This window comes from Oncorhynchus gorbuscha, linkage group LG03, assembly GCF_021184085.1.
Source record: "Oncorhynchus gorbuscha isolate QuinsamMale2020 ecotype Even-year linkage group LG03, OgorEven_v1.0, whole genome shotgun sequence".
NCBI classification, from domain to species: Eukaryota; Metazoa; Chordata; class Actinopteri; order Salmoniformes; family Salmonidae; genus Oncorhynchus; species Oncorhynchus gorbuscha.
In genome coordinates this window covers 34,246,170-34,272,542 of record NC_060175.1, presented here as the reverse complement: position 1 = coordinate 34,272,542, position 26,373 = coordinate 34,246,170, and the positions used below count along the sequence as shown (strand labels likewise).

The 26,373-nt window shown below is 44.5% G+C and overlaps 1 protein-coding gene across 1 annotated transcript in view; it reads right to left on the bottom strand.

Annotated features, from left to right (window-relative positions):
* LOC124031255 (collagen alpha-1(VII) chain-like) overlaps positions 1-26,373 on the bottom strand; it is a 131,643-nt gene that overhangs the window by 87,209 nt on the left and 18,061 nt on the right. The window contains exons 2-10 of the mRNA XM_046342308.1: positions 23,191-23,263; positions 20,647-20,827; positions 20,302-20,458; positions 20,119-20,212; positions 19,186-19,344; positions 18,873-19,030; positions 17,922-18,051; positions 13,664-13,783; positions 2,313-2,468 (exon numbers count right to left, since the gene is read on the bottom strand). Of these exons, the coding sequence (XP_046198264.1) occupies positions 2,313-2,468; positions 13,664-13,783; positions 17,922-18,051; positions 18,873-19,030; positions 19,186-19,344; positions 20,119-20,212; positions 20,302-20,458; positions 20,647-20,827; positions 23,191-23,254 (1,219 nt within the window). The 5' untranslated portion in view covers positions 23,255-23,263. The remainder of the gene's footprint in view (positions 1-2,312; positions 2,469-13,663; positions 13,784-17,921; positions 18,052-18,872; positions 19,031-19,185; positions 19,345-20,118; positions 20,213-20,301; positions 20,459-20,646; positions 20,828-23,190; positions 23,264-26,373) is intronic.

Below are 26,373 nucleotides of genomic sequence, written 5' to 3'. Positions count from 1 at the left end.
GAACAGCAGTTTTCAGTTCTTTCCACAGATTCTCGATTGTATTCAGGTCTGGACTTTGACTTGGCCATTCTAACACCTGGATATGTTTATTTTTGAACCATTCCATTGTAGATTTTGCTTTATGTTTTGGATCATTGTCTTGTTGGAAGACAAATCTCCGTCCCAGTCTCAGGTCTTTTGCAGACTCCATCAGGTTTTCTTCCAGAATGGTCCTGTATTTGGCTCCATCCATCTTCCCATCAATTTTAACCATCTTCTCTGTCCCTGCTGAAGAAAAGCAGGCCCAAACCATGATGCTGCCACCACCATGTTTGACAGTGGGGATGAGGGGTTCAGGGTGATGAGCTGTGTTGCTTTTACGCCAAACATAACGTTTTGCATTGTTGCCAAAAAGTTCAATTTTGGTTTCATCTGACCAGAGCACCTTTTCCACATGTTTGGTGTGTCTCCCAGGTGGCTTGTGGCAAACTTTAAATGACACTTTTTATGGATATCTTTAAGAAATGGCTTTCTTCTTGCCACTCTTCCATAAAGGCCAGATTTGTACAATATACGACTGATTGTTGTCCTATGGACAGAGTCTCCCACCTCAGCTGTAGATCTCTGCAGTTAATCCAGAGTGATCATGGGCCTCTTGGCTGCATCTCTGATCAGTCTTCTCCTTGTATGAGCTGAAAGTTTAGAGGGACGGCCAGGTCTTGGTAGATTTGCAGTGGTCTGATACTCCTTCCATTTCAATATTATCGCTTGCACAGTGCTCCTTGGGATGTTTAAAGCTTGGGAAATCTTTTTGTATCCAAATCCGGCTTTAAACTTCTTCACAACAGTATCTCGGACCTGCCTGGTGTGTTCCTTGTTCTTCATGATGCTCTCTGCGCTTTTAACGGACATCTGAGACTATCACAGTGCAGGTGCATTTATACAGAGACTTGATTACACACAGGTGGATTGTATTTATCATCATTAGTCATTTAGGTCAACATTGGATCATTCAGAGATCCTCACTGAACTTCTGGAGAGAGTTTGCTGCACTGAAAGTAAAGGGGCTGAATAATTTTGCACGCCCAATTTTTCCGTTTTTCATTTGTTAAAAAAGTAAATGTTGTTCCACTTCATGATTGTGTCCCACTTGTTGCTGAGATTTCAAAAAATACAGTTTTATATCTTTATGTTTGAAGCCTGAAATGTGGCAAAAGGTCGCAAAGTTCAAGGGGGCCGAATACTTTCGCAAGGCACTGTAAGCACACAGCATGAAATCTCCCTCATCCGTACAAAAACAGTTCCACATGATTTCCTCTTAAAGTAATTTTTTTGAGTCATTTCTGAATTATTTAATGTAACATACCTTCCCAAGTTCTCTCATGTCACCCCCCTCGTCTGCACACTCCACTGGCTTCCAGTTGAAACTCGCATCCACTACAAGACCATGGTGCTTACCTACGGAACAGCAAGAGGAACTGCCCTTCCCTACCTTCAGGCTATGCTCAAACCCTACACCCCAGCCCGAACACTCCGTTCTGCCAACTCAGGTCTCTTGGCCCTCCCACCCCAACGTGAGGGCAGCTACCGCTCAGCCTAGTCAAGCTCTTCTCTGTCCTAGGACCCCAATGGTTTAAGCTCTCCTGGCTTCAGGGGGAGAGCCCCATCTTCTGAAAACATCTGAAACCCTACCTCTTCAAACAGTATATTAAATAATCCCCCCCCATATGTGGTGGTCCCACCTAGCTATCTTAAGACGAATGCACTAACTGTAAGGTGTTCTGAATAAGAGCGTCTGCTAAAGGACTAAAATGTAAATGTAAAACTGTTTAACAAATCAAACATTAAACCTCGTAAACAATTAATGGTAATTCCTGGTAACCTCATAAACAATTCATTTAGACCCAGTGTTAATTTGAGATTATATTTGCTGAAATGTGTGCCATTGCGCGGCTATTCGAGACTGCTTTTCATTTAAGTTTTACGGTACTTAATCTACTTTTTTTGGAATGAAAACTCTCTCATCATTTTATTGTAATTAATTATAGCTCATATTTCATAGACATCTGGAAACAATAGATAGTTACTTTCATGCAGCTTTCACATTACTGGAACAAGGCACTGTGCTTGCTGTAACAGCAGGCTCAGGAGCATGGAATGTTCAAGCACATCTCTTTTGCTGTATGCCAACTGTAGAACTTCTGAGCTTTTCCATTGAAAAGCAAAGATTCACACCAATAATGTTAAGTGCACTTAAAACTGAAGATGATATAATGATGCATCATACAGGACTGACTGAGGGTAATGGGAGAGAGTGGGTGAGATGTACTTACATGTGCGTGAGGTGAGGGTGGCGGGGGAGACAGAGTTTCGGGGGAACAGGGGGTATAGGGTGAGGACGTACTCTGTGTCTGGCAGTAGCCTCTCCAGGGTGACAGAGGTGGAGTCTGCAGCCAGAGACTGCTCCAATAGCTGGGCTGCAGGCTGACCTGTCAATCAATCATAGCCAGCCAATCACACAAGGGTTACAGGAGGCAACAGACAAGTAAATAGACAGCACACTATTCACATCTTTAAATGCACTTGCTTATACTCGTAGTACATGTGTATGATATAAGAAAGAGCAAAAACTGTCTGTGTGTGAGTGTATGTGTGTCAGTATTGGGCAGTGGCGGTCACAAAATGTTGTTAGCTGGTGATTGTCAAGCAAATAACTGTTGGTCTCAAGGTAATTGACTGTTAATTAACATAAACACATTTAGCATCTCCTGGCTTCCACACATAGCCTACAAGCCATTTTAAAAGTCTAATAAATCCATGTAATATAGCCTACACCTTCACAATAAATCCATTATTTATTTTAGACAGGTCTAGAGAAGCATGATATGAAGAAAATGTAGTCTATTTCAGAAGAAAAGAATAGCATACTTTGAGTTGTCCTTATGTTAGGTCCTGATGTGGCTATGCCAAATGGCTGTGGGCTACACTAGTTCATTTAGTAGACAAGATTTACTTATAATTCCGTAGCATTATTTTAGATTATTTTAAAGTATGATGAATACAATTGAACAAAGCTAAATGAAATAGAAAGGATATTTTATTCAAACGATTTCAGGGAGTGCGCACATGCGACTATTCTGTGTTGAGCGCTTAATTAAGAAATACGTACTCCTATACGCTTCATTTAGAGTTATTAATGTAACTTTGGTTGTTCTACAAATGTTGGACTGATGAGACTCTGATGATTTGAAAAAAGTCGCTTGATAGTGTCATGTTTGTCATTTATTATCATGTCTTGTCCCTGTGCTCCCCATTCTATTCGTTTCCCTCTGCTGGTCTTATTAGGTTCTTTCCCTCTTTCTATCCCTCTCTCTCCCCCTCCCTCTCTCACTCTCTCGCTCTCTCTTCTCTCTATCGTTCCGTTCCTGCTCCCAGCTGTTCCTATTCCCCTAATCATCATTTAGTCTTCCCACACCTGTTCCCGATCCTTTCCCCTGATTAGAGTCCCTATTTCTTCCTTTGTGTTCCGTTCCTGTCCTGTCGGTTCCTTGTTTAGAATTCACCGTGCTGTGATTGTGTATCGCCCTGTCCTGTCGTGTTTTTGCCTTCATCAGATGCTGCGTGTGAGCAGGTGTCTCTGTCAGCTACGGCCTGCGCCTACCCGAAGCGACCTGCAGTCTGTGGCCGCTTCTCCTGTTATTCCCCTCTACAGACTAGAGGATTTCTGTTATTCCCTGTTTGGACATTTCCTGTTAAGGATTCAGGATTTGTCGTTTTCTGTTTGGACTTGAATAAACTCTGTTTCTGTTAAGTCGCTTTTGGGTCCTCTTTCACCTGCATGACAGAAGGAACCGACCAAGGAATGGACCCAGCGACTTCAGACGCTCGTTACACTGCCGTCGAGATCCAAGGAGCCATGCTCGGCAGACACGAGCAGGAATTGTCTGCTGCTCGCCATGCCGTGGAGAACCTGGCCGCTCAGGTTTCCGACCTCTCTGGACAGTTCCAGAGTCTACGTCTCGTGCCACCTGTTACTTCCTGGCCTGCCGAGCCTCCAGAACCTAGGGTTAATAACCCACCTTGCTACTCCGGGCAGCCCACTGAGTGCCGCTCCTTTCTCACGCAGTGTGAGATTGTGTTCTCTCTCCAAACCAACACATACTCTAGAGAGAGAGCTCGGGTTGCTTACGTCATTTCACTCCTTACTGGCCGGGCTCGAGAATGGGGCACAGCTATCTGGGAGGCAAGGGCTGATTGCTCTAACAAGTTCCAGAACTTTAAAGAGGAGATGATTCGGGTTTTTGACCGTTCAGTTTTTGGTGGGGAGGCTTCTAGGGCCCTGGCTTCCTTATGCCAAGGTGAACGGTCCATAACGGATTATTCTATTGAGTTTCGCACTCTTGCTGCCTCTAGTGAGTGGAACGAGCCGGCGCTGCTCGCTCGTTTTCTGGAGGGACTCCACGCAGTGGTTAAGGATGAGATTCTCTCCCGGGAGGTTCCTTCAGATGTGGACTCTTTGATTGCTCTCGCCATCCGCATAGAACGACGGGTAGATCTTCGTCACCGGGCTCGTGGAAGAGAGCTCGCATCAACGGTGTTTCCCTGCTCCGCATCGCAACCATCTCCCTCCTCTGGCTTTGAGACTGAGCCCATGCAGCTGGGAGGGATTCGCATCTCGACTAAGGAGAGGGAACGGAGGATCACCAACCGCCTGTGCCTCTATTGCGGAGTTGCTGGACATTTTGTTAATTCATGTCCAGTAAAGCCAGAGCTCATCTGTAAGCGGAGGGCTACAGGTGAGCGCAACTACTCAAGTCTCTCCATCAAAATCCTGTACTACTTTGTCGGTCCATCTACGCTGGACCGGTTCGGGTGCTACATGTAGTGCCTTGATAGACTCTGGGGCTGAGGGTTGTTTCATGGACGAAGCATGGGTTCGGAAACATGACATTCCTTTCAGAGAGTTAGAGAAGCCTACGCCCATGTTCGCCTTAGATGGTAGTCATCTTCCCAGTATCAGATTTGAGACACTACCTTTAACCCTCACAGTATCTGGTAACCACAGTGAGACTATTTCTTTTTTGATTTTCCGTTCACCGTTTACACCTGTTGTTTTGGGTCATCCCTGGCTAGTATGTCATAATCCTTCTATTAATTGGTCTAGTAATTCTATCCTATCCTGGAACGTTTCTTGTCATGTGAAGTGTTTAATGTCTGCCATCCCTCCCGTTTCTTCTGTCCCTACTTCTCAGGAGGAACCTGGCGATTTGACAGGAGTGCCGGAGGAATATCATGATCTGCGCACGGTCTTCAGTCGGTCCCGAGCCAACTCCCTTCCTCCTCACCGGTCGTATGATTGTAGTATTGATCTCCTTCCGGGGACCACTCCTCCTCGAGGTAGACTATACTCTCTGTCGGCTCCCGAACGTAAGGCTCTCGAGGATTATTTGTCTGTGTCTCTTGACGCCGGTACCATAGTGCCTTCTTCCTCTCCGGCCGGGGCGGGGTTCTTTTTGTTAAGAAGAAGGACGGTACTCTGCGCCCCTGCGTGGATTATCGAGGGCTGAATGACATAACGGTTAAGAATCGTTATCCGCTTCCCCTTATGTCATCAGCCTTCGAGATTCTGCAGGGAGCCAGGTGCTTTACTAAGTTGGACCTTCGTAACGCTTACCATCTCGTGCGCATCAGAGAGGGGGACGAGTGGAAAACGGCGTTTAACACTCCGTTAGGGCATTTTGAGTACCGGGTTCTGCCGTTCGGTCTCGCCAATGCGCCAGCTGTTTTTCAGGCATTAGTTAATGATGTTCTGAGAGACATGCTGAACATCTTTGTTTTTGTCTATCTTGACGATATCCTGATTTTTTCTCCGTCACTCGAGATTCATGTTCAGCACGTTTGACGTGTTCTACAGCGCCTTTTAGAGAATTGTCTCTACGTAAAGGCTGAGAAGTGCTCTTTTCATGTCTCCTCCGTTACTTTTCTCGGTTCCGTTATTTCCGCTGAAGGCATTCAGATGGATTCCGCTAAGGTCTAAGCTGTCAGTGATTGGCCCGTTCCAAGGTCACGTGTCGAGTTGCAGCGCTTTTTAGGTTTCGCTAATTTCTATCGGCGTTTCATTCGTAATTTCGGTCAAGTTGCTGCCCCTCTCACAGCTCTTACTTCTGTCAAGACGTGTTTTAAGTGGTCCGGTTCCGCCCAGGGAGCTTTTGATCTTCTAAAAGAACGTTTTAAAGTCCGCTCCTATCCTCGTTACTCCTGACGTCACTAGACAATTCATTGTCGAGGTTGACGCTTCAGAGGTAGGCGTGGGAGCCATTCTATCCCAGCGCTTCCAGTCTGACGATAAGGTTCATCCTTGCGCTTATTTTTCTCATCGCCTGTCGCCATCTGAGCGCAACTATGATGTGGGTAACCGTGAACTGCTCGCCATCCGCTTAGCCCTAGGCGAATGGCGACAGTGGTTGGAGGGGGCGACCGTTCCTTTTGTCGTTTGGACAGACCATAAGAACCTTGAGTACATCCGTTCTGCCAAACGACTTAATGCCCGTCAAGCTCGTTGGGCGTTGTTTTTCGCTCGTTTCGAGTTTGTGATTTCTTACCGTCCGGGTAGCAAGAACACCAAGCCTGATGCCTTATCCCGTCTGTTTAGTTCTTCTGTGGCTTCTACTGATCCCGAGGGGATTCTTCCTTATGGGCGTGTTGTCGGGTTAACAGTCTGGAGAATTGAAAGACAGGTTAAGCAAGCACTCACGCACACTGCGTCGCCGCGCGCTTGTCCTAGTAACCTCCTTTTCGTTCCTGTTTCCACTCGTCTGGCTGTTCTTCAGTGGGCTCACTCTGCCAAGTTAGCTGGTCATCCCGGTGTTCGAGGCACTCTTGCGTCTATTCGCCAGCGCTTTTGGTGGCCGACTCAGGAGCGTGACACGCGCCGTTTCGTGGCTGCTTGTTCGGACTGCGCGCAGACTAAGTCGGGTAACTCTCCTCCTGCCGGTCGTCTCAGACCGCTCCCATTCCTTCTCGACCATGGTCTCACATCGCCTTAGACTTCATTACCGGTCTGCCTTTGTCTGCGGGGAAGACTGTGATTCTTACGGTTGTCGATAGGTTCTCTAAGGCGGCACATTTCATTCCCCTCGCTAAACTTCCTTCCGCTAAGGAGACGGCACAAATCATTATTGAGAATGTATTCAGAATTCATGGCCTCCCGTTAGACGCCGTTTCAGACAGAGGCCCGCAATTCACGTCACAGTTTTGGAGGGAGTTCTGTCGTTTAATTGGTGCGTCCGTCAGTCTCTCTTCCGGGTTTCATCCCCAGTCTAACGGTCAAGCAGAGAGGGCCAATCAGACGATTGGTCGCATACTACGCAGCCTTTCTTTCAGAAACCCTGCGTCTTGGGCAGAACAGCTCCCCTGGGCAGAATACGCTCACAATTCGCTTCCTTCGTCTGCTACCGGGTTATCTCCGTTTCAGAGTAGTCTGGGTTACCAGCCTCCTCTGTTCTCATCCCAGCTTGCCGAGTCCAGCGTTCCCTCCGCTCAAGCGTTTGTCCAACGTTGTGAGCGCACCTGGAGGAGGGTGAGGTCTGCACTTTGCCGTTACAGGGCACAGACGGTGAGAGCCGCCAATAAACGCAGGATTAAGAGTCCAAGGTATTGTTGCGGCCAGAGAGTGTGGCTTTCCACTCGCAACCTTCCTCTTACGACAGCTTCTCGTAAGTTGACTCCGCGGTTCATTGGTCCGTTCCGTGTCTCCCAGGTCGTCAATCCTGTCGCTGTGCGACTGCTTCTTCCGCGACATCTTCGTCGCGTCCATCCTGTCTTCCATGTCTCCTGTGTTAAGCCCTTTCTTCGCACCCCGTTCGTCTTCCCTCCCCCTCCCGTCCTTGTCGAGAGCGCACCTATTTACAAGGTACATAAGATCATGGACATGCGTTCTCGGGGACGGGGTCACCAATACTTAGTGGATTGGGAGGGTTACGGTCCTGAGGAGAGGAGTTGGGTTCCGTCTCGGGACGTGCTGGACCGTTCACTCATCGATGATTTCCTCCGTTGCCGCCAGGATTCCTCCTCGAGTGCGCCAGGAGGCGCTCGGTGAGTGGGGGGGTACTGTCATGTTTGTCATTTATTATCATGTCTTGTCCCTGTGCTCCCCATTCTATTCGTTTCCCTCTGCTGGTCTTATTAGGTTCTTTCCCTCTTTCTATCCCTCTCTCTCCCCCTCCCTCTCTCACTCTCTCGCTCTCTCTTCTCTCTATCGTTCCGTTCCTGCTCCCAGCTGTTCCTATTCCCCTAATCATCATTTAGTCTTCCCACACCTGTTCCCGATCCTTTCCCCTGATTAGAGTCCCTATTTCTTCCTTTGTGTTCCGTTCCTGTCCTGTCGGTTCCTTGTTTAGAATTCACCGTGCTGTGATTGTGTATCGCCCTGTCCTGTCGTGTTTTTGCCTTCATCAGATGCTGCGTGTGAGCAGGTGTCTCTGTCAGCTACGGCCTGCGCCTACCCGAAGCGACCTGCAGTCTGTGGCCGCTTCTCCTGTTATTCCCCTCTACAGACTAGAGGATTTCTGTTATTCCCTGTTTGGACATTTCCTGTTAAGGATTCAGGATTTGTCGTTTTCTGTTTGGACTTGAATAAACTCTGTTTCTGTTAAGTCGCTTTTGGGTCCTCTTTCACCTGCATGACAGATAGGCATGAGCTCTGCTTACTTTTTTGCGCAGGCTGTACTCCAATAGTCTCTCATTCACAATTTGACAAGCACTTGATAATGCCTCGAATTTCACTGCGATATCCCCTTTGTGGCCATTATGCACCCCAACAAAATCCATGCATTTTGCAGCCCGGAGTGCTGTGTAATCTGAAACGTTTCTCACTCACTCGGCTCTCCATCAGATCGGGTCTTTCTCACAGGCTTCACATACAAGTGAAGACAGACAAAGGCTACGGTTCAAACTCATAAAAGACACACCCTCGCCTTATGCCCTTGGGGGAATCCCAAGTAAAAACTAATGTAAATAAGTTAGACATTGTGCTACTAATGCACGTAACGGAACAAACACATCTCGTAAAAGTAATTATGTTGTTGTTTGGTTAGCTTCTGGAAATTGTAGAAATAAAAAAATGTTCCTTCTTCAGAAGTTCCAGCTAGGCAGGCTAATGTTATTTCGCTAATTAATTTGCTAGCTATCATACAGCAGGCATATACACTGCTCAAAAAAAATAAAGGGAACACTTAAACAACACAATGTAACACAAGTCAATCACTCTTCTGTGAAATCAAACTGTCCACTTAGGAAGCAACACCGATTGACAATAAATTTCACATGAAGTTGTGCAAATGGAATAGACAACAGGTGGAAATTATAGGCAATTAGCAAGACACCCCCAATAAAGGAGTGGTTCTGCAGGTGGTGACCACAGACCACTTCTCAGTTCCTATGCTTCCTGGCTGATGTTTAAGTCACTTTTGAATGCTGGCGGTGCTTTCACTCTAGTGGTAGCATGAGACGGAGTCTACAACCCACTCAGGTAGTGCAGCTCATCTGCCAGAGCCCTACAAAATAACCTCCAGCAGGCCACAAATGTGCATGTGTCTGCTCAAATGGTCAGAAACAGACTCCTTGAGGGAGGTATGAGGGCCCGACGTCCACAGGTGGGGGTTGTGCTTACAGCCCAACACCGTGCAGAATGTTTGGCATTTGCCAGAGAACACAGAGATTGGCAAATTCGCCACTGGCACCCTATGCTCTTCACAGATGAAAGCAGGTTCACACTGAGCACATATGAACGACGTGACAGGGTCTGGAGACACCGTGGAGAACGTTCTGCTGCCTGCAACATCCTCCAGCATGACCGGTTTGGCAGTGGGTCAGTCATGGTGTGGGGTGGCATTTCTTTGGGGGGCCGCACAGCCCTCCATGTGCTCGCCAGAGGTAGCCTGACTGCCATTAGGTACCGAGATGAGATCCTCAGACCCCTTGTGAGACCATATGCGGGTGCGGTTGGCCCTGGGTTCCTCCTAATGCAAGACAATGCTAGACCTCATGTGGCTGGAGTGTGTCAGCAGTTCCTGCAAGAGGAAGGCATTGATGCTATGGACTGGTCCGTCCGTTCCCCAGAACTGAATCCAATTGAGCACATCTGGGACATCGTGTCTCGCTCCATCCACCAACGCCACGTTGTACCACAGACTGTCATCAGGAGCATGCCCAGGCGTTGTAGGGAAGTCATACAGGCACGTGGAGGCCACACACCTCATTTTGACTTGTTTTAAGGACATTACATCAAAGTTGGATCAGCCTCCACGTGCCTGTATGACCTCCCTACAACGCCTGGGCATGCTCCCTACAACGCCTGGGCATGCTCCCACTGCAAGCAACTGCAAGTCCTAATTCATGCAACCAGTACACCCACACTACCACACACCCTCTGTTTACCTTGCCTGTGGTAGGATGAAGATCTGTGCCTATGGCTCCAGGCAACACATTCCTTTAAGGCTGGCCCGTTGTCTTGGTGACAGCCTGACAGGCTGGGTGGGGCAAGTGTTGCTTCAGTCTGCAGGTCATGGTACTGACTTGGGCTGTTGCAGTGACCGTATTACCACCACACCGGCGGTGACAAGTCATGAAGGCAGTCAAATTCCACATGACCATTTAGTAACAGTAATTAGCTTATCCAAGCTATGATGCTGCTGCTGGTCAATAGCAGCCTACCAAACTTTCTAACTGCCTGGTACTCAGCACTGTATTGTCCCTCTAATGTGTGTGGCCTCCACGTGCCTGTATGACCTCCCTACAACGCCTGGGCATGCTCTTGATTTTCCAGCATAATTTACAAATAAATTAATTTAAAAATCCTACAATGTGATTTTCTGGATTTTTTTTTCTCATTTTGTCTGTCATAGTTGAAGTGTACCTATGATGAAAATTACAGGCCACTCTCATCTTTCTAAGTGGGAGAACTTGCACAATTGGTGGCTGACGAAATACTTTTCTCCCCCACTGAACTTTAGGCTCTCCATGTGAGACTGGTACTCCTGCCATGCCCTGACTCAGGGATGGAGCAGTCGCGCTTAGTTATGGTGTCTGTGTGTGTGTGTATTGGGCTTTTTTCTCACATGTCATGGCACGCACCTCACACTATTTAACATAACACATCCCTTTTTTTGTTCTTCTGAACGCATCTCAAATGTACAGACCTATATCCATCCTGCCCTGCCTATCTAAAGTCTTTGAAAGATAAAACAGATCACTGACCATATCGAATCCCACCATACCTTCTCTGCTGTGCAATCCGGCTCCCGAGCCGGTCACGGGTGCACCTCAGCCACGCTCAAGGTACTAAACGATATCATAACCGCCATCGATAAAAGACAGTACTGTGCAGCCGTCTTCACCGACCTGGCCATGGCTTTCGACTCTGTCAATCACCGTATTCTTATCGGCCTTGGTTTTTCTAATGACTACCTCGCCTGGTTCCCCCAACTACTTTGCAGACAGAGCTCAGTGTGTCAAATCGGAGGGCATGTTGTCCAGACCTCTGGCAGTCTCTATGGGGGTACCACAGGGTTCAATTCTGTGCTAACTAACCTCTAAACGAGATTCAATGCCATACAACACTCCTTCCGTGCCTCCAACTGCTCTTAAACGCTAGTAAAACCAAATGCATGCTTTTCAACAGTTCGCTGCCCGCACCCGCCCGCCCGACTAGCATCACCACCCTGGACGGTTCCGACCTAGAATATGTGGAGAACTATAAATACCTAGTTGTCTGGCTAGACTGTAAACTCTCCTTCCAGACTCATATTAAACATCTCCAATCCAAAATCAAATCCAGAATCGGCTTTCTATTTTGCAATCGGCTTTCTATTTCACTCACGCTGCCAAACTTACCCTAGTAAAACTGACTATCCTACCAATCCTCGACTTTAGCGATGTCATCTACAAAATAGCTTCCAACACTCTACTCAGCAAACTGGATGCAGTCTATCACAGTGCCAGCCGTTTTGTTGTTATCAAATCACCTTACACCACCCACCACTGCGAACTGCATGCTCTAGTCGGCTGGCCCTCGCTACATATTCGTCGCCAGACCCACTGGCTCCAGGTCATCTATAAGTCTATGCTAGGTAAAGCTCCGCCTTATCTCAGTTCACGAAAACAACACCCACCCGTAGCACATGTTCCAGCAGGTTTGTCTCACTGATCAACACTAAAGCCAACACCTCATTTGGCCGCCTTAGCTTCCAGTTCTCTGCTGCCAGTGACTGGAACGAATTGCAAAAATCCCTCAAATTGGAGACTTATTTCCCTCACCAACTTTAAACATCAACTATCTGAGCAGCTAACCGATCACTACAGCTGTACATAGTCCATCTGTAAATAGCCCACCCATACGGTTTTTATTTTATTGACTTTTCTGCTCTTTTGCACACCATCTCTATTTGCACATCATAATCATCTGCTCATGTATCACTCCAGTGCTAATCTGCTAAAATTGTAATTATTTGCTCCTATGGCCTACTTATTGCCTACCTCCTCATGCCTTTTGCACACACTTATAGACTTTCTTTTTTCTACTGTGTCATTTACTTGTTTATTGTGTTATTGGCTTGTTTATTGTTTACTCCATGTGTAACTCTGTGTTGTTGTCACACTGCTTTGCTTTATCTTGGCCAGGTCGCCAAGATAAACCTGTTCTCAACTAGCTTACCTGGTTAAATAGGTGGAATAAAAAAATAAAAAAATTGCAGCCACATTATCTCCTCTTCAGATTAATTCACACACCTGAAGTCTCCCTTAGTCTCTACTGCCCAGGTATGTATTTGTGGTAATGACTGGGTAATAAAACTCTTCTGATAGACAGGGAGAGCCAGGGGAGCGGTATAATGTGAGACAACATCTCATCTCTACCATAGTACTGTCACGCCCTGGTCGAAGTATTTTGTGTTTATCTTCATTTATTTGGTCAGGCCAGGTTGTGACATGGGTTTTTGTATGTGGTGTGTATGTATTGGGATTGTAGCTTAGTGGGGTGTTCTAGTTAAGTCTATGGCTGTCTGAAGTGGTTCTCAATCAGAGGCAGGTGTTTATCGTATTTAGGTAGCCATATTCTTTGTGTGTTTCGTGGGTGATTGTCCTTAGTGTCCTTGTTCCTGTCTCTGTGTTAGTTTACACAAGTATAGGCTGTTTCGGTTTTCGTTACGTTCTTTGTTTTGTAGTGTTTGTATTGATTCGTGTTTTACATTTGTTTATTAAACATGGATCGCAATCTACACGCTGCACTTTGGTCCGACTCTCCTTCACCACAAGAGAACCATTACAAGTACTGCATACTACCCTGACCATAAATCTTCACACAGATTTACTTGTCTCACTTTGCCAACTGCAGGTTCTCTATCTATTATCCTTATCCCTTCTCTCCCTCTCGCTCTCTGTTACACTCTTACCAGCCAAAAAGAGATGTGTGCGGAGTTAAGTATTTTATACTGACAGTTAACAAGATGGCTTGGCATGGCCCACAGAATATTGTGTGGTATTTGTCCTTCATGCGTAAAGAATTTGAGTATGATCAGAGTAAGAAGTAGTCATATTGTGGATGTTCATGAGCTTGTGTGTGTGTCTGTATGTGTGAGAAAATGTTTGTGTATGTGTGCATGCGTTTGTGTGTGTGCGTGTGTCTGACCTCGGGGTCCGTAGGTGAGTCTATAGCCCTGGATCTGTGATGTGGGGGCATCCCAGCCCAGAGAGAGGGAGAAGAAACCAGCCTGGACTAGACGAAGACCAGACACCCCTGGTAGAGACTCTGTGAAACAAGGGATGGAGAATGGAGGGAGAGAGATAAAGGGAAGATGGAGGATAAGGATGATGAGAGGCGTATCCTATGAGGATGATGGTATGGCTTCACATGGAAGAATCACACATTGGGAATAAACGGGGGAGTATTTGAAGTGAGTGACTTAGGAAAGACATGTGGAGAGAGAGGATGATATGGCAAAGAAAGACTGTTGATATGGTTCTTCACTTCATTAGATTCATCCGCTAGATGTAGTTTACCATAGCGCACCTCGTTTTATTACAGGCGACAGGTTCAGTAAACATCACTGCATTCTTTACCAGAAAGTATGCTGGCCCTCTGAAGTCTTGTAGGTCGATTCATTGCTCTATTTTATCTATAAAGCTATCTTAGAAAAACTCCAACCATTCCTAACATAATTAACAACCTTCTGATGTAAAACTAACCATACCCGGTCTCAGGGTTGGCTAACTCTGGAAATCTCTTTCGTCTCTTCAGAGTTTGGTAAATCTGCTTTTAGTTTCTTTGCACCATGGAACAGAGTTCCATACAACTGGATGTACTGGTGCCTCTCAGGCAGTTCCACATGCTGATTGGCAGATGATGGAGGACCTCTTTGCTGAGAAGTGTGATTGTTTTTCTTAAGTTTGTTTGTAATTTTGCATATTTGTATTTTGTAAATTGTGTATATCAAAATCAAATCCAATACAACAGGTGTAGACCTTACCGTGAAATGCTTACTTACAAGCCCTTAACCAACCATGCTGAATATAAAAATTGTAAAAAGTGTTTTAAATAAGCTAAAGCAAGAAAATAAGTTACATTAAAATAACATTAAGAGGCTATATACAGGGGGCACCAGTACCAAGTAAATGTGCGGGGGTACAGGTTAGTTGAGGTATATGTACATGTAGATAGGGGTAAAGTGACTATGCGTAGACAATAAACAGTGAGTAGCAGCAGTGTTAAAAAAGGCTGGGTCAATGCAAATCATCCGGTTAGCCATTTGATGAACTGTTCAGCAGTCTTATGGCTCTGGGGTGTGGGCGGGGTAGAAGCTGTTAAGGAGCCTTTTGGACATGACGCTCCGGTACCGCTTGCCGTGTGGTAGCAGAGAAAACAGTCCATGACTAGGGTGACACCGCCTAGTATAGAGGTCCTGGATGGCAGGAAGCTTGGCCCCAGTGATGTACTGGATGGTACTCACTACCCTCTAGCGCCTTGCAGTTGGATGCTGAGCAGTTGCCATACCAAGTGGTGATGCAACCACTCAGGAGGCTCTCGCTGGTGCAGCTATATAACTTTTTGATGATCTGAGGACCCATGCCAAATTGTGTGATCACGCTGAACATTCACAAGCACGCACGACCAAACGGATTACCAGGACACATACTCAGAGCATGCACTGACCAACTGCCAAGTGTCTTCACTGACATTTTCAACCTCTCCTTGAAGGAGTCTGTAATACCTACATGTTTCAAGCAGACCAACCTAGTCCTTGTGACCAAGAACGCCAAGGTAACCTGGATAAAAGACTACCGCCCCATAGCCTGTAGCCAGGAAGTGCTTTAAAAGGCTGGTCATGGCTCACATCAACACCAACATCCCGGAAACTCTAGACCCACTACAATTTGCATACCACCCCAACAGATCCACAGAGGACGCAATCTCTATTGCACTCCACACTGGCCTTTCACACCTGGACAAAAGTAACACCTATGTGAGAATGCTGTTCTTTGACTACAGCTCAGTGTTCAACACCATACTGCCCTCAAAGCTCATCAATAAGCTAAGGACCATGGGACTAAACACCTACCTCTGCAACTGGATCCTGTACTTTCTGATGGGATGCCCCCAGGTGGTAAGGGTAGGCAACAGCACATCTGCAATGCTAATCCTCAACACGGGGGCCCCTCAGGGGTGCGCACTTAGTCCCCTCCTGTACTCCCTTTTCACCCACGACTGTGTGGCCCCACACGACTCCAACACCATCATCAAGTTTGCCGATCACACAACGGTGGTAGGCCTGATTACAGACAACGAAGAGAGCCTATAGGGAGGAGGTCAGAGACCTGACAGTGTGCTGCCAGGTCATCAACCTATCCCTCAACGTGAGCAAGACAAAAAAGCTGATTGTGGACTACAGGAAAAGGAGGGACGAGCAAGCCTCCATTCACATAGCGGGTAGAGAGCTTCAAATTCCTTGGCGTCCACATCCCTAACAAACTATGATGGTCCAAACACACCAAGACAGTTGTGAAGAGGTCATGACAATGCCTCTGTCCTACTTGACATACAGTTGAAGTTGGAAGTTTACATGCACCTTAGTCAAATACATTTAAACTCAGTTTTCCACAATTCCTGACATTTAATGCTAGTAAAATTTCACTGTCTTAGTTCAGTTAGGATCACCACTTTATTTTAAGAATGTGAAATGTCAGAATAATATAGTAGAGAGAATGTTTTACTTCAGATTTAATTTCTTTCATCACATTCCCAGTGGGTCAGAAGTTTACATACACTCAATTAGTATTTGGTAGCATTGACTTAAAAAATTGTTTAACTTGGGTCAAACGTTTCGGGTGGCCTTCCACAAGCTTCCCACAATAAGTTGGGTGAATTTTGGCCCATTCCTCCTGACAGAGCTGGTGTAACTGAGTCAGGTTTGTAGGCCTCCTTGCTCGCACACACTTTTTCAGTTCTGCCCACAAATGTTCTATTGGATTGAGGTCAGGGCTTTGTGATGGCCACTCCAATACCTTGACTTTGTTGTCCTTAAGCCATTTTGCAACCTCTTCGGAAGTATGCTTGCGGTCATTGTCCATTTGGAAGACCCATTTGTGACCAAGCTTTAACTTCCTGACTGACCTCTTGAGATGTTACATTAATATATCCACATCATTTTCTTTCCTCATGATGCCATTTATTTTGTGAAGTGCACCAGTCTCTCCTGCAGCAAAGTACCCACACAACACGATGCTGCCACCCCTGTGCTTCACGGTTGGGATGATGTTCTTCGGGTTGCAACCCTCCCCCTTTTTCCTCCAAACATAACGATGGTCATTATGCCCAAACAGTTCTATTTTTGTTGCATCAGACCAGAGGACATTTCTCCAAAAAGTACGATCTTTGTCCCCATGTGCAGTTGCAAACCGTAGTCTGGCTTTTTTATGGCGGTTTTGGAGCAGTGGCTTCTTCCTTGCTGAGCGGCCTTCCAGCTTATGTCAATATAGGACTCGTTTTTACTGTGGATATAGATGCTTTTGTACCCGTTTCCTCCAGTACTTCACATTGTCCTTTGCTGTTGTTCTGGGATTGATTTGCACTTTTCGAAACACCAAAATACGTTCATCTCTAGGAGACAGAATGCGTCTGTCGGCTGCGTGGTCCCATGGTGTTTATACTTGCGTACTATTGTTTGTACAGATGAACTTGGTACCTTTTGGCATTTGGAAATTGCCCCAAGGATGAACCAGACTTGTGGAGGTCTACAATTGTTTCTGAGGTCTTGGCTAATTTATTTTGATTTTCCCATGATGTCAAGCAAAGAGGCACTGAATTTGAAGGTAGGTCTTGAAATACATTCACAGACATCATTTGAGTCAATCAGAAGCTTCTAAAGCCATGACATCATTTTCTGGAATTTTTCAAGCTGTTTAAAGGCACAGTCAACTTAGTGTATGTAATCTTCTTTAGTGTATGTGAACAAAGTAGATGTCCTAATCTACTTGTCAAAACTATAGTTTGTTAACAAGAAATGTGTGGACTGATTGAAAAACATAGGTTGAAAAACCTAAGTGTATGTAAACTTCTGACTTCAACTATAGATAGTTTGTGTGTATGTATTGATATGTAGAATATGTGTGACTTAATAAAACATATGTAGTTCTGTCCTTGAGCTGTTCTTGTCTATTAATGTTCTGTATTATATCATGTTTCATGGTTTGTGTGGACCCCAAGAAGAGTAGCTGCTGCTTTTGCAACAGCTATTGTCACTCTCTCCTCTCTTCCCCACTTTCATCACCCCTCTTCCTCCATCTCTCTCTGTGTACTCACTTATTCGTGCTTTGGTTTCTAATTATCTCATCTCATCTCTCCTACCCCTCCCTCCCCTTTTCCCTCTGTCCCACCCTCTCTGTGTACTCACTGGTTCGTGACTTGGCAGAGACAGGCTCTCCCACACTGTTGGGGTATTGGGCGATGATCGTCACCAGGTAGTCTGTCCCTGACTTCAGCTCTCTGGCCACAAAGCTCCTCTGACCTGCAGACACTGTCTCCTGCAGGGGTAGACAGGGTGGGAGAGAGGGGTAAGTACAGAAGACAGGGGTGCATAGTTCTGGTTCACAAGAGGGCTGCAGTGTCAGCTGGTTTTTGACCAGATACTGGTTTATACCTGAGAAACTAGGTGTGTGTGCACTCTCTAGACAAACCTTATCACAAAGACATAAAAACTAGCATGACTAGTATTGCACTTGTGCACCTCTGACAAATGTCAACATTCAAAGCTCCTGCTGTAAATAGGTATTCAATGTCAAAACATAGCAACAAGTTTTGTCAAATCCATTGACCATTGACTAAAATACTTATTTTCCACCATCATTTGCAAATAAATTCATTAAAAAATCCTACAATGTGATTTTCTGGATTTTTTTTCTCATTTTGTCTGTCATAGTTGAAGCGTACCTATGATGAAAATTACAGGCCTCTCTCATCTTTTTATGTGGGAAAACTTGCACAATTGGTGGCTGACTAAATACTTTTTTGCCCCACTGTATGCCATTCATTATTATGGTCATGAATCATGATTACACACAAGCGCACACACAGTCACAGAAGGGGAATTTCACTGTTTTCCAGCCAACGTTTAATCTGCACAGACACAGAAACTCAATCAAACTCTAGATCCACCCATTAAAACATGTTCCTACTCAACCTAATCCCTCTCTGTCTCTCTGTCTGTCTTCCATGTAGCAGGCTCCCAAAACTACAATGTGCTATTAGAATCTGGGTCACATTTATAGTATGAGCTGCTGCCTGCTGCCCATCCCCTGAGTCATGAATGAGCACCACACCCCCCTACCCAACCAGCAGTGCTCACCTGACGCAGCTCCGCTGTAATTGGCTGGCCCAGGCCAGAAAGGGGTGTGTACTGCACCACATAGCCACTCACAGGCCCCCCTGCGGGAGTCCATCGGAACCTGAGCGAATCAGAGGTCTGGCTTGAGAACTGGAGGTTAGAGGGACCGGAGAAAGCCTCTGCCAGAAAAGAGAGAAAGAGATGGAGAGTGAAGACAATGAGGGAAATAAATATAGAGAGGTGATTTTAATTGTGTAATAGACAGTAATGTATTGTACTAAGCTGAATATGAGCTGAATATGTTCCAGTGTAATGTATGGCAGTGTGTCTTTACCATCGCTAGCATAGACTCCCCCTGAGCTGGAACACACACGTGGGCCCACCAGGGACAGCAGTGTGTTGAGCAGCTTAAAGTCCCCCACAAAGAATGTGTAGTCCCTCTGAGGAGGAGTGGCTATCAGAGCCAACTCCGTCTGGTCTGCACTCTTTATACCTGACAGACATAAACAACCAGTCAAATACTGTACACACACTATCAAGATATACCGCCTGAGGCTTGTGGTCGGGATTAATGAGTCAATGTGGCAAGTCAGACGGTATCGGTCTCAACCAACAGGTTCTGAGACAGCTTCTACCTCCAAGCCATAAAACTGCTGAATTAGCTAACCCTAGCTGGCTACCTGCACAGACCTGCTTGCTATTCACCTGCACCTTACGAGACTACTTGCACTGACTCTCAACACACCCAACCCATACACTCACACACACACAAACACACATGCACACTCATGGTCATCATTGCTGTTACTATTTATTTAAGCTGCTCAATCAAGTCACTATTCACTTTACTACTTGTAAATAACTGTCATAATTTACATAGCACATTCCATATTTGTACAACTTTGTGACTTACTTTTTAATATTTAGATTTTGTTATCTGACTGATATTCGACTTTGATTATTGTGATATTGATATTTGTACCTCACTGTTGAGGAGTGCTTGCAAGTAAGCATTTATTCTGTGCATGTGGGGATGCAGGTAGCCTAGTGGCAAGAGCGTGGGGCCAATAACCGAAAGGCTGCTGGATTGAATCCCCGAGCTGACAAGATAAAAATATGTTGTTCTGCCGCTGAACAAAGCAGTTAACCCACTGTTCCCCGGTAGGCTGTCATTGTAAATAAGAATGAGTTATTAACTGACTTGCCTAGTTAAATAAAGGTTCAATAATTTTTTTAACTTTCATTTGATTTGTCCTCCCAAACCTACCCACTGCAAACATCTCCACTCCCAGACTCCGCAGCTTCTGAGCTGGGTCCCTTACATTGTCTTGAGACTTTCCATCTGTGATCAGTATACAGACCTACATCAGAGAGAGAGAGGAATATGTCATGATCTGTCACAGGACAAAATATAGTCTGTCTTTCACTCCATTTTATCCCTCTGTCAGACCTTTGAGACGTTCCGGATGGAGGTGGGGTTGAAAAAGTTGTCAGCGACAAATTTGAGGCCGGCACCTGTGCGAGTGTTGCCACCCTTGTAGTTGAGGTTCTCCACAGCGCTGACCAGCTCAGTGCCATTCAGGTAGGTTGTGAAGGTGAACTCCACCCTGAATGGGACAAAACACACAACAATAAACTACTGCATTGCCTGGGGAAAAACATTCACCATTTTTAAGGGGGTAAAAAACTATTGGTAACAGACAAGAAAGAAAAGTCAAGTGTTAATGCGAAAGTATTGTACAAACATCATTTTTAGAAGAAACAAACATTACAGACAAGACTCTCAGTGTCTGACCTAGAGGTGTCGCTGTACTGCACGGCCCCGAAGCGGATCCCTGATTGGCCCACAGAGCTGGTAAAGGGCTTGACGATGCCAGCCATGAAGCCCTTGACCTGCAGGAAGTTGGCCCTGCCGATACTTGATGAGCCATCTATCAGGAAGACTATGTCTGCTGCTCCAACATTATTACACCTGCCTAAAGAGAGGTGCATTAGTGAGTCTCTGTATCTTAGCTCTGAGAGTTTAAAATGTGGGCTACAGTAGGGCAAGCTACCATGATGAAGCAAGTAGAGAGTTAGTGCAGACATACGTGCAGACATACATGCCAATTTATTCGGTACACCCATTTAGTACCGGGTCAGACCCTCCTTTGCCTTCAGAACAGCCTGAATTCTTCAGGGCATGGAAGCATTGCTCAATTGGTACCAAGGGACCTAACCTGTGCCAGGAAAACATTCCCCACACCATTACATGAGGGCATGGACTCATGCTGCTTACACCAAATCCTGACACTGCCATCAGTATGGCGCAACAGGAACCGGGATTCGTCAGACAAGGCAATGTTTTTCCACTCCTCAATTGTCCAGTCTTGGTGAGCACAAGTCCACTGGAGCCGCTTCTTGTTTTTAGCTGACAGAAGTGGAACCCGGTGTGGTTGTCTGCTGCAATAGCCCATCCGTGATAAGGACGAATGAGTTCTGCGATGCCATTCTGCACACCACTGTTGTATTATACCGTTATTTGCCTGTTTGTCGCTAACTTGCACGATTCTTGACACTCTCCTTCGACCTCTCATCAATGAGCTGTTTTCGGACTGCCGCTATCTGGATGTTTTTTGTTTGTCACAATATTGTCGGTAAACTCTAGACACTGTCGTGCATGAAAAGCCGAGGAGGCAAGACGTTTCTGTGATACTGGAACCGGTACGCCTGACACCGACGATCATACCAGGCTCAAAGTCGCTTAGTTCACTTGTCTTGCCCATTCTAATGTTAAATTGAAAAGTAATGCCTTGATGCATGTCTGTCTGATTTATATAGAATGCCACGGCCACATGGCTCACTGTCTGTAGGAGCGAACAATTTTTGTGAATGGGGTGGTGTACTTAATAAACTGGCCACTGAATGTATTGTGTGGCTTAGAATAGATAAAGTGTCTGAAGAAAGAATGAATACCCCTTGACTTATTCACATTTTGTTGTGTTACAGCCTGAATTCAAAATTGATTAAATCAATAAAAAACATCACACAACACCCCATAATGACAAAGTGAAACATGTTAGAAATGTTTGCAATGTTATCCACACCCCTGAGGTAATACATGTTAGAATCACCTTTGGCAGCAATTACAGATGTGAATCTTTCTGAGTATGTCTCTAAGAGCTTTGCACAACTGGATTGTACAATATTTGCACATTATTACTTAAAACATATTCTTCAAGCTCTGTCAAGTTGGTTGTTGATCATTGCTAGAGCCATTTTCAAGTCTTGGCGTAGATTTTCAAACCGATTTAAATCAAAACTGCAACTAGGCCACTCAGGAACATTCAATGTCGTCTTTGTAAGTAACTCCAGTGTAGATTTGGCCTTGTTTTTTTTCTTATTGTCTTATTTATTGTCCTGCTGAAAGGTGAGTTTGTCTCCCAGTGTCTGTTGGAAAGCAGACTGAACCAGCTTTTCCTCTAGGATTATGCCTGTGCTTAGCTGTATTCCGTTAAATTTTATCCTAAAAGATTCCCTAATGTTTGCCGATGACAAGCATACCCATAACATGATGCAGCCACCACCATGCTTGATAATATGAAGAGTGGTACTCTGATGTGTTGTGTTGGATTTGTATTCAGGACATAAAGTTAATTTCTTTGCCACATTTTTTGCAGTTTTACTTTAGTGCATTATTGCAAACAGGATGCATGTTTTGGAATATTTGCATTCTGTACAGGCTTCCTTCTTTTTGGCAACTGAGTTAGGAATGACACCTGCCACTTTGTAGTGACTGGGTGTATTGATACACCATCCAAAGCATAATTAATTAATTCACCATGTTCAAAGGGATATTCAATGTCTGTTTTTTTACCCATCTACCTTTGTGAGACATTGGAAAACCTCCCTGGTCTTTGTGGTTGAATCTGTATTTAAAATTCACTGATCGACTGAGGGAACTTATAGATAATTGTATGTGTGGGTTACAGAAATTAGGTAGTCATTCAAAATCATTCTAAACACTATTATTGCACACAGAGTGAGTCCATGCAACTTATTATGTGACTTGTTAAGAATATTTTTACTCCTGAAAGTATTTAGGCTTGCCCTAACCAAGTGGTTGAATATTTTTGAAAATTTCATCTTTCCAATTTGATTAATTTACAAATATTTCTAAAATATATAATTCCACTTTGACATCATGGCGTATTGTATAGAGGCCATTGACACTAAATCAAAATTGAATCCATTTTAAATTCAGGCTGTAACAACAAAATGTGGAAAAAGGTCAAAGGGTGTGAAAACTTTCTGAAGGCACTGTAGTTGTTCTACTGTAGGCAGAGGGTTAATTGTTTACCTTGGGCTTCGGCCGCGTGCACCGAGGACAGCAGGACAGCCACAGGGAAAACCCAGCTCCACATCTTCACAACCTGCACACAGACACACACAACTGTTACACTATATACATATCCACATACAAATGTACACTGTAGATACACACACACACACTGAGTTGCGAAATACACACATATACACACACTGAGTGTGGTTAGACGCTGAGCTGGCCCATAGTGTGTCGGTCCTTTAGTCAGTGAGGCCTCTGAGGGTCACAGAGTGTGGAGGGACACATTAGTCTACTGCCTGCCTTATTTCCCCTCACTTCACTACAAGGACCTCATCATGTCACTGAACAATGGGGCTAACTAAATAACATGCTCAGTGAAGAAAGGCCGTTTTCAACTACTCTTGTTAACATCATTGCTCTAAAGCAAGATGGCCCAATGTTCTTTATGGCCTTCTTTCCTTCTCTCCTCTCCTTCACCACCATGACTATCTCATATAGGGGCTGCTTCTTTCCACCACAAGGTTGCTCAAAAAGAGGCAAGGTGCTGCACAACAGAAGAGCTACTTCGAAAACAGATGCTGATCACTAGGGAACAACTCAAACTTGCTAACAAACATAGACATTCTTTCATAACTACTGTAGGCTACCAAAATTAAAATCAAACCATTAAATTACATGTGTTTACATTTATATATAGGCAGTACAGAGTAACAGAGGAAGAGAGGGCAGAGTATATGTATTGGTCTGTATAGTGAATCACCATCCAGCATCTGTAGGTGTTTACAGTAGCATAGTGTGTCACACTACTGAACAAGCTCAACCCATAGAGCAGGCTAAACATCAAGCTCTTCTGAGTCCTGCTACATAAAATAGGTCATGATGGGAATCCCACTTAACACACTCCTAAATACATTAAACTGGAAACCACTTGAAGCTCACACTGAATTACTTTGTGTAGTATAACAAATAACTAAGTCCTTACAAACACACACACACGGGGTTAGGAGTAACTGTTACATGTAATCAGTCACATGTAATCTGATTGCAAAAACACTGTAACTGTAATCAGTTATGTTACAAGCAAAAATATTACAGATTACAGATACTTGTGAAAAACTAGATGATTACTTGTTGGATTATTTTGAAATTCAGAAACGATGTTGCGGAAAAATACATTTATGACACTTTTCTGTTTTCGCATTGACATTTAAAACAGTTGAGCTTGACAGCCGTTTTGCACTTCTTCACTATGGTTTTAGTCAACAATCTAGCAAGAGGGCAATATTTTATTTAGGATAGTGGCATCTTCCCTAGAAAGCTATGACCTTTGGCTTTCACTTGGAATTGTTAATTTATGTCTGTGAAAAAGTACACAATAAAAGTATAATAAAGACATATACAAATATGATTCATACTTTATAATATGTCCATATATAGTTACAATTTGTTTTAGGAACATCTGCCCACAATATTTCGGCATCTTTACCAAATAAATCATGACATAGTGATAGTCACTAATGATCATCTGTTAAATTTTTAAACCAACATTTGGGGCATTTAAACAGTGTGCATCCCTCCTATAAACAAGAAGAGATGGGCTATGTAAAGGGCTCGAGTTTGTCGTTCTGAGCATATGCAATGTGTCTGCCTCCGACGTATAACAAATGTTTGACTTCCACACCTCTTCACTTATTTTAGGTTTAAGGATGTGTGTAGGTCACATTCTTTATCGTAGAGCTATGGAAGTTATGTATTTAGACCTGCCTGCTTGAGACAAATTCAGCGATTGCTTTGCAATGTCTGTGCTGTGAAGCAATCGAGATGGATTTTTTGTAAGGGCCGCCCCTTTGAGCTAATGTTGCAGGGAAGTGAAATAAATGGATGTAATGATGTAGCCAACCACCAGAGGATTTTGGCATGGTCCTAGGAAGGTCTGGGTGGCTGTCTTCTGACTTATAAAATGGTGGGAAATCAATAAAATAAGTAATGTAAACATAAAAAAACATGTTTATGTAATTAACTTAAAATGCAATAAAACACAGACACTGGACAGAAGAACTCTGCCTAGAAGGCCACCATCCCGGAATCGCCTCTTCACTGGTGGTTGAGACATTGAGACTGGTGTTTTGCGGGTACTTTTTAATGAAGCTGCCAGTTGAGGACTTGTGAGGCGTCTGTTTCCCAAACTAGACACTAATGTACTTATCCTCTTGCTCAGTTGTACACCTGGGTCTCCCACTCCTTTTTCTATTCTGGTTAGAGACGGTTTGTACTTGGCAATTTCTTGCATGGAATAGCCTTCATTTCTCAGAACAAGAATAGACTGAGTTTCAGAAGAAAGGTCTTTGTTTCTGGCCATTTTGAGCCTGTAATCAAACCCACAAATGCTGATGCTCCAGATACTCCACTAGTCTAAAGAAGGTCAGTTTTATTGCTACTTTAATTACCACAACAGTTTTCAGCTGTGCTAACACAATTCCAAAATGGTTTTCTAATGATCAATAAGACTTAAAATGATGAACTTGAATTAGCTAACACAACGTTCCATTGGAACACAGGAGTGATGGTTGCTGATAATGGGTCTCTGTACTAAAGGTCGACCGATTAAATCGGAATGGCCGATTAATTAGGGGCGATTTCAAGTTTTCATAACAATCGGATATCGGTATTTTTGGACACCGATTTGGCCGACAAGTCAGTTAAGAACACATTCTTATTTTCAATGACGGCCTAGGATCGGTGGGTTAACTGCCTTGTTCAGGGGCAGAATGACAGATTTTTACCTTGTCAGCTCGGGGATTCAATCTTGCAACCTTACAGTTAACTAGTCCAACACTCTAAGCACCTGATTACATTGCACTCCAGCTAGCATTAAACTTATCATATAAAAATCAATCAATCATAATTACTAGTTAACTAAACATGGTTGATGATATTACTAGTTTATCTAGCGTGTCCTGCGTATTCGTGAAAAAGGACTGTCGTTGCTCCATTGGCGTAACCATAAACATCAATGCCTTTCTTAAAATCAATACAGAGAAGTATATATTTTTAAACCTGCATATTTAGCTAAAATAAATCCAGGTTAGCAGGCAATATTAACCAGGTGAAATTGTGTCACTTCTCTTGCTTTCATTGCACGCAGAGTCAGTGTATATGCAACAGTTTGGGCCGCCTAATTTGCCAGAATTTTAC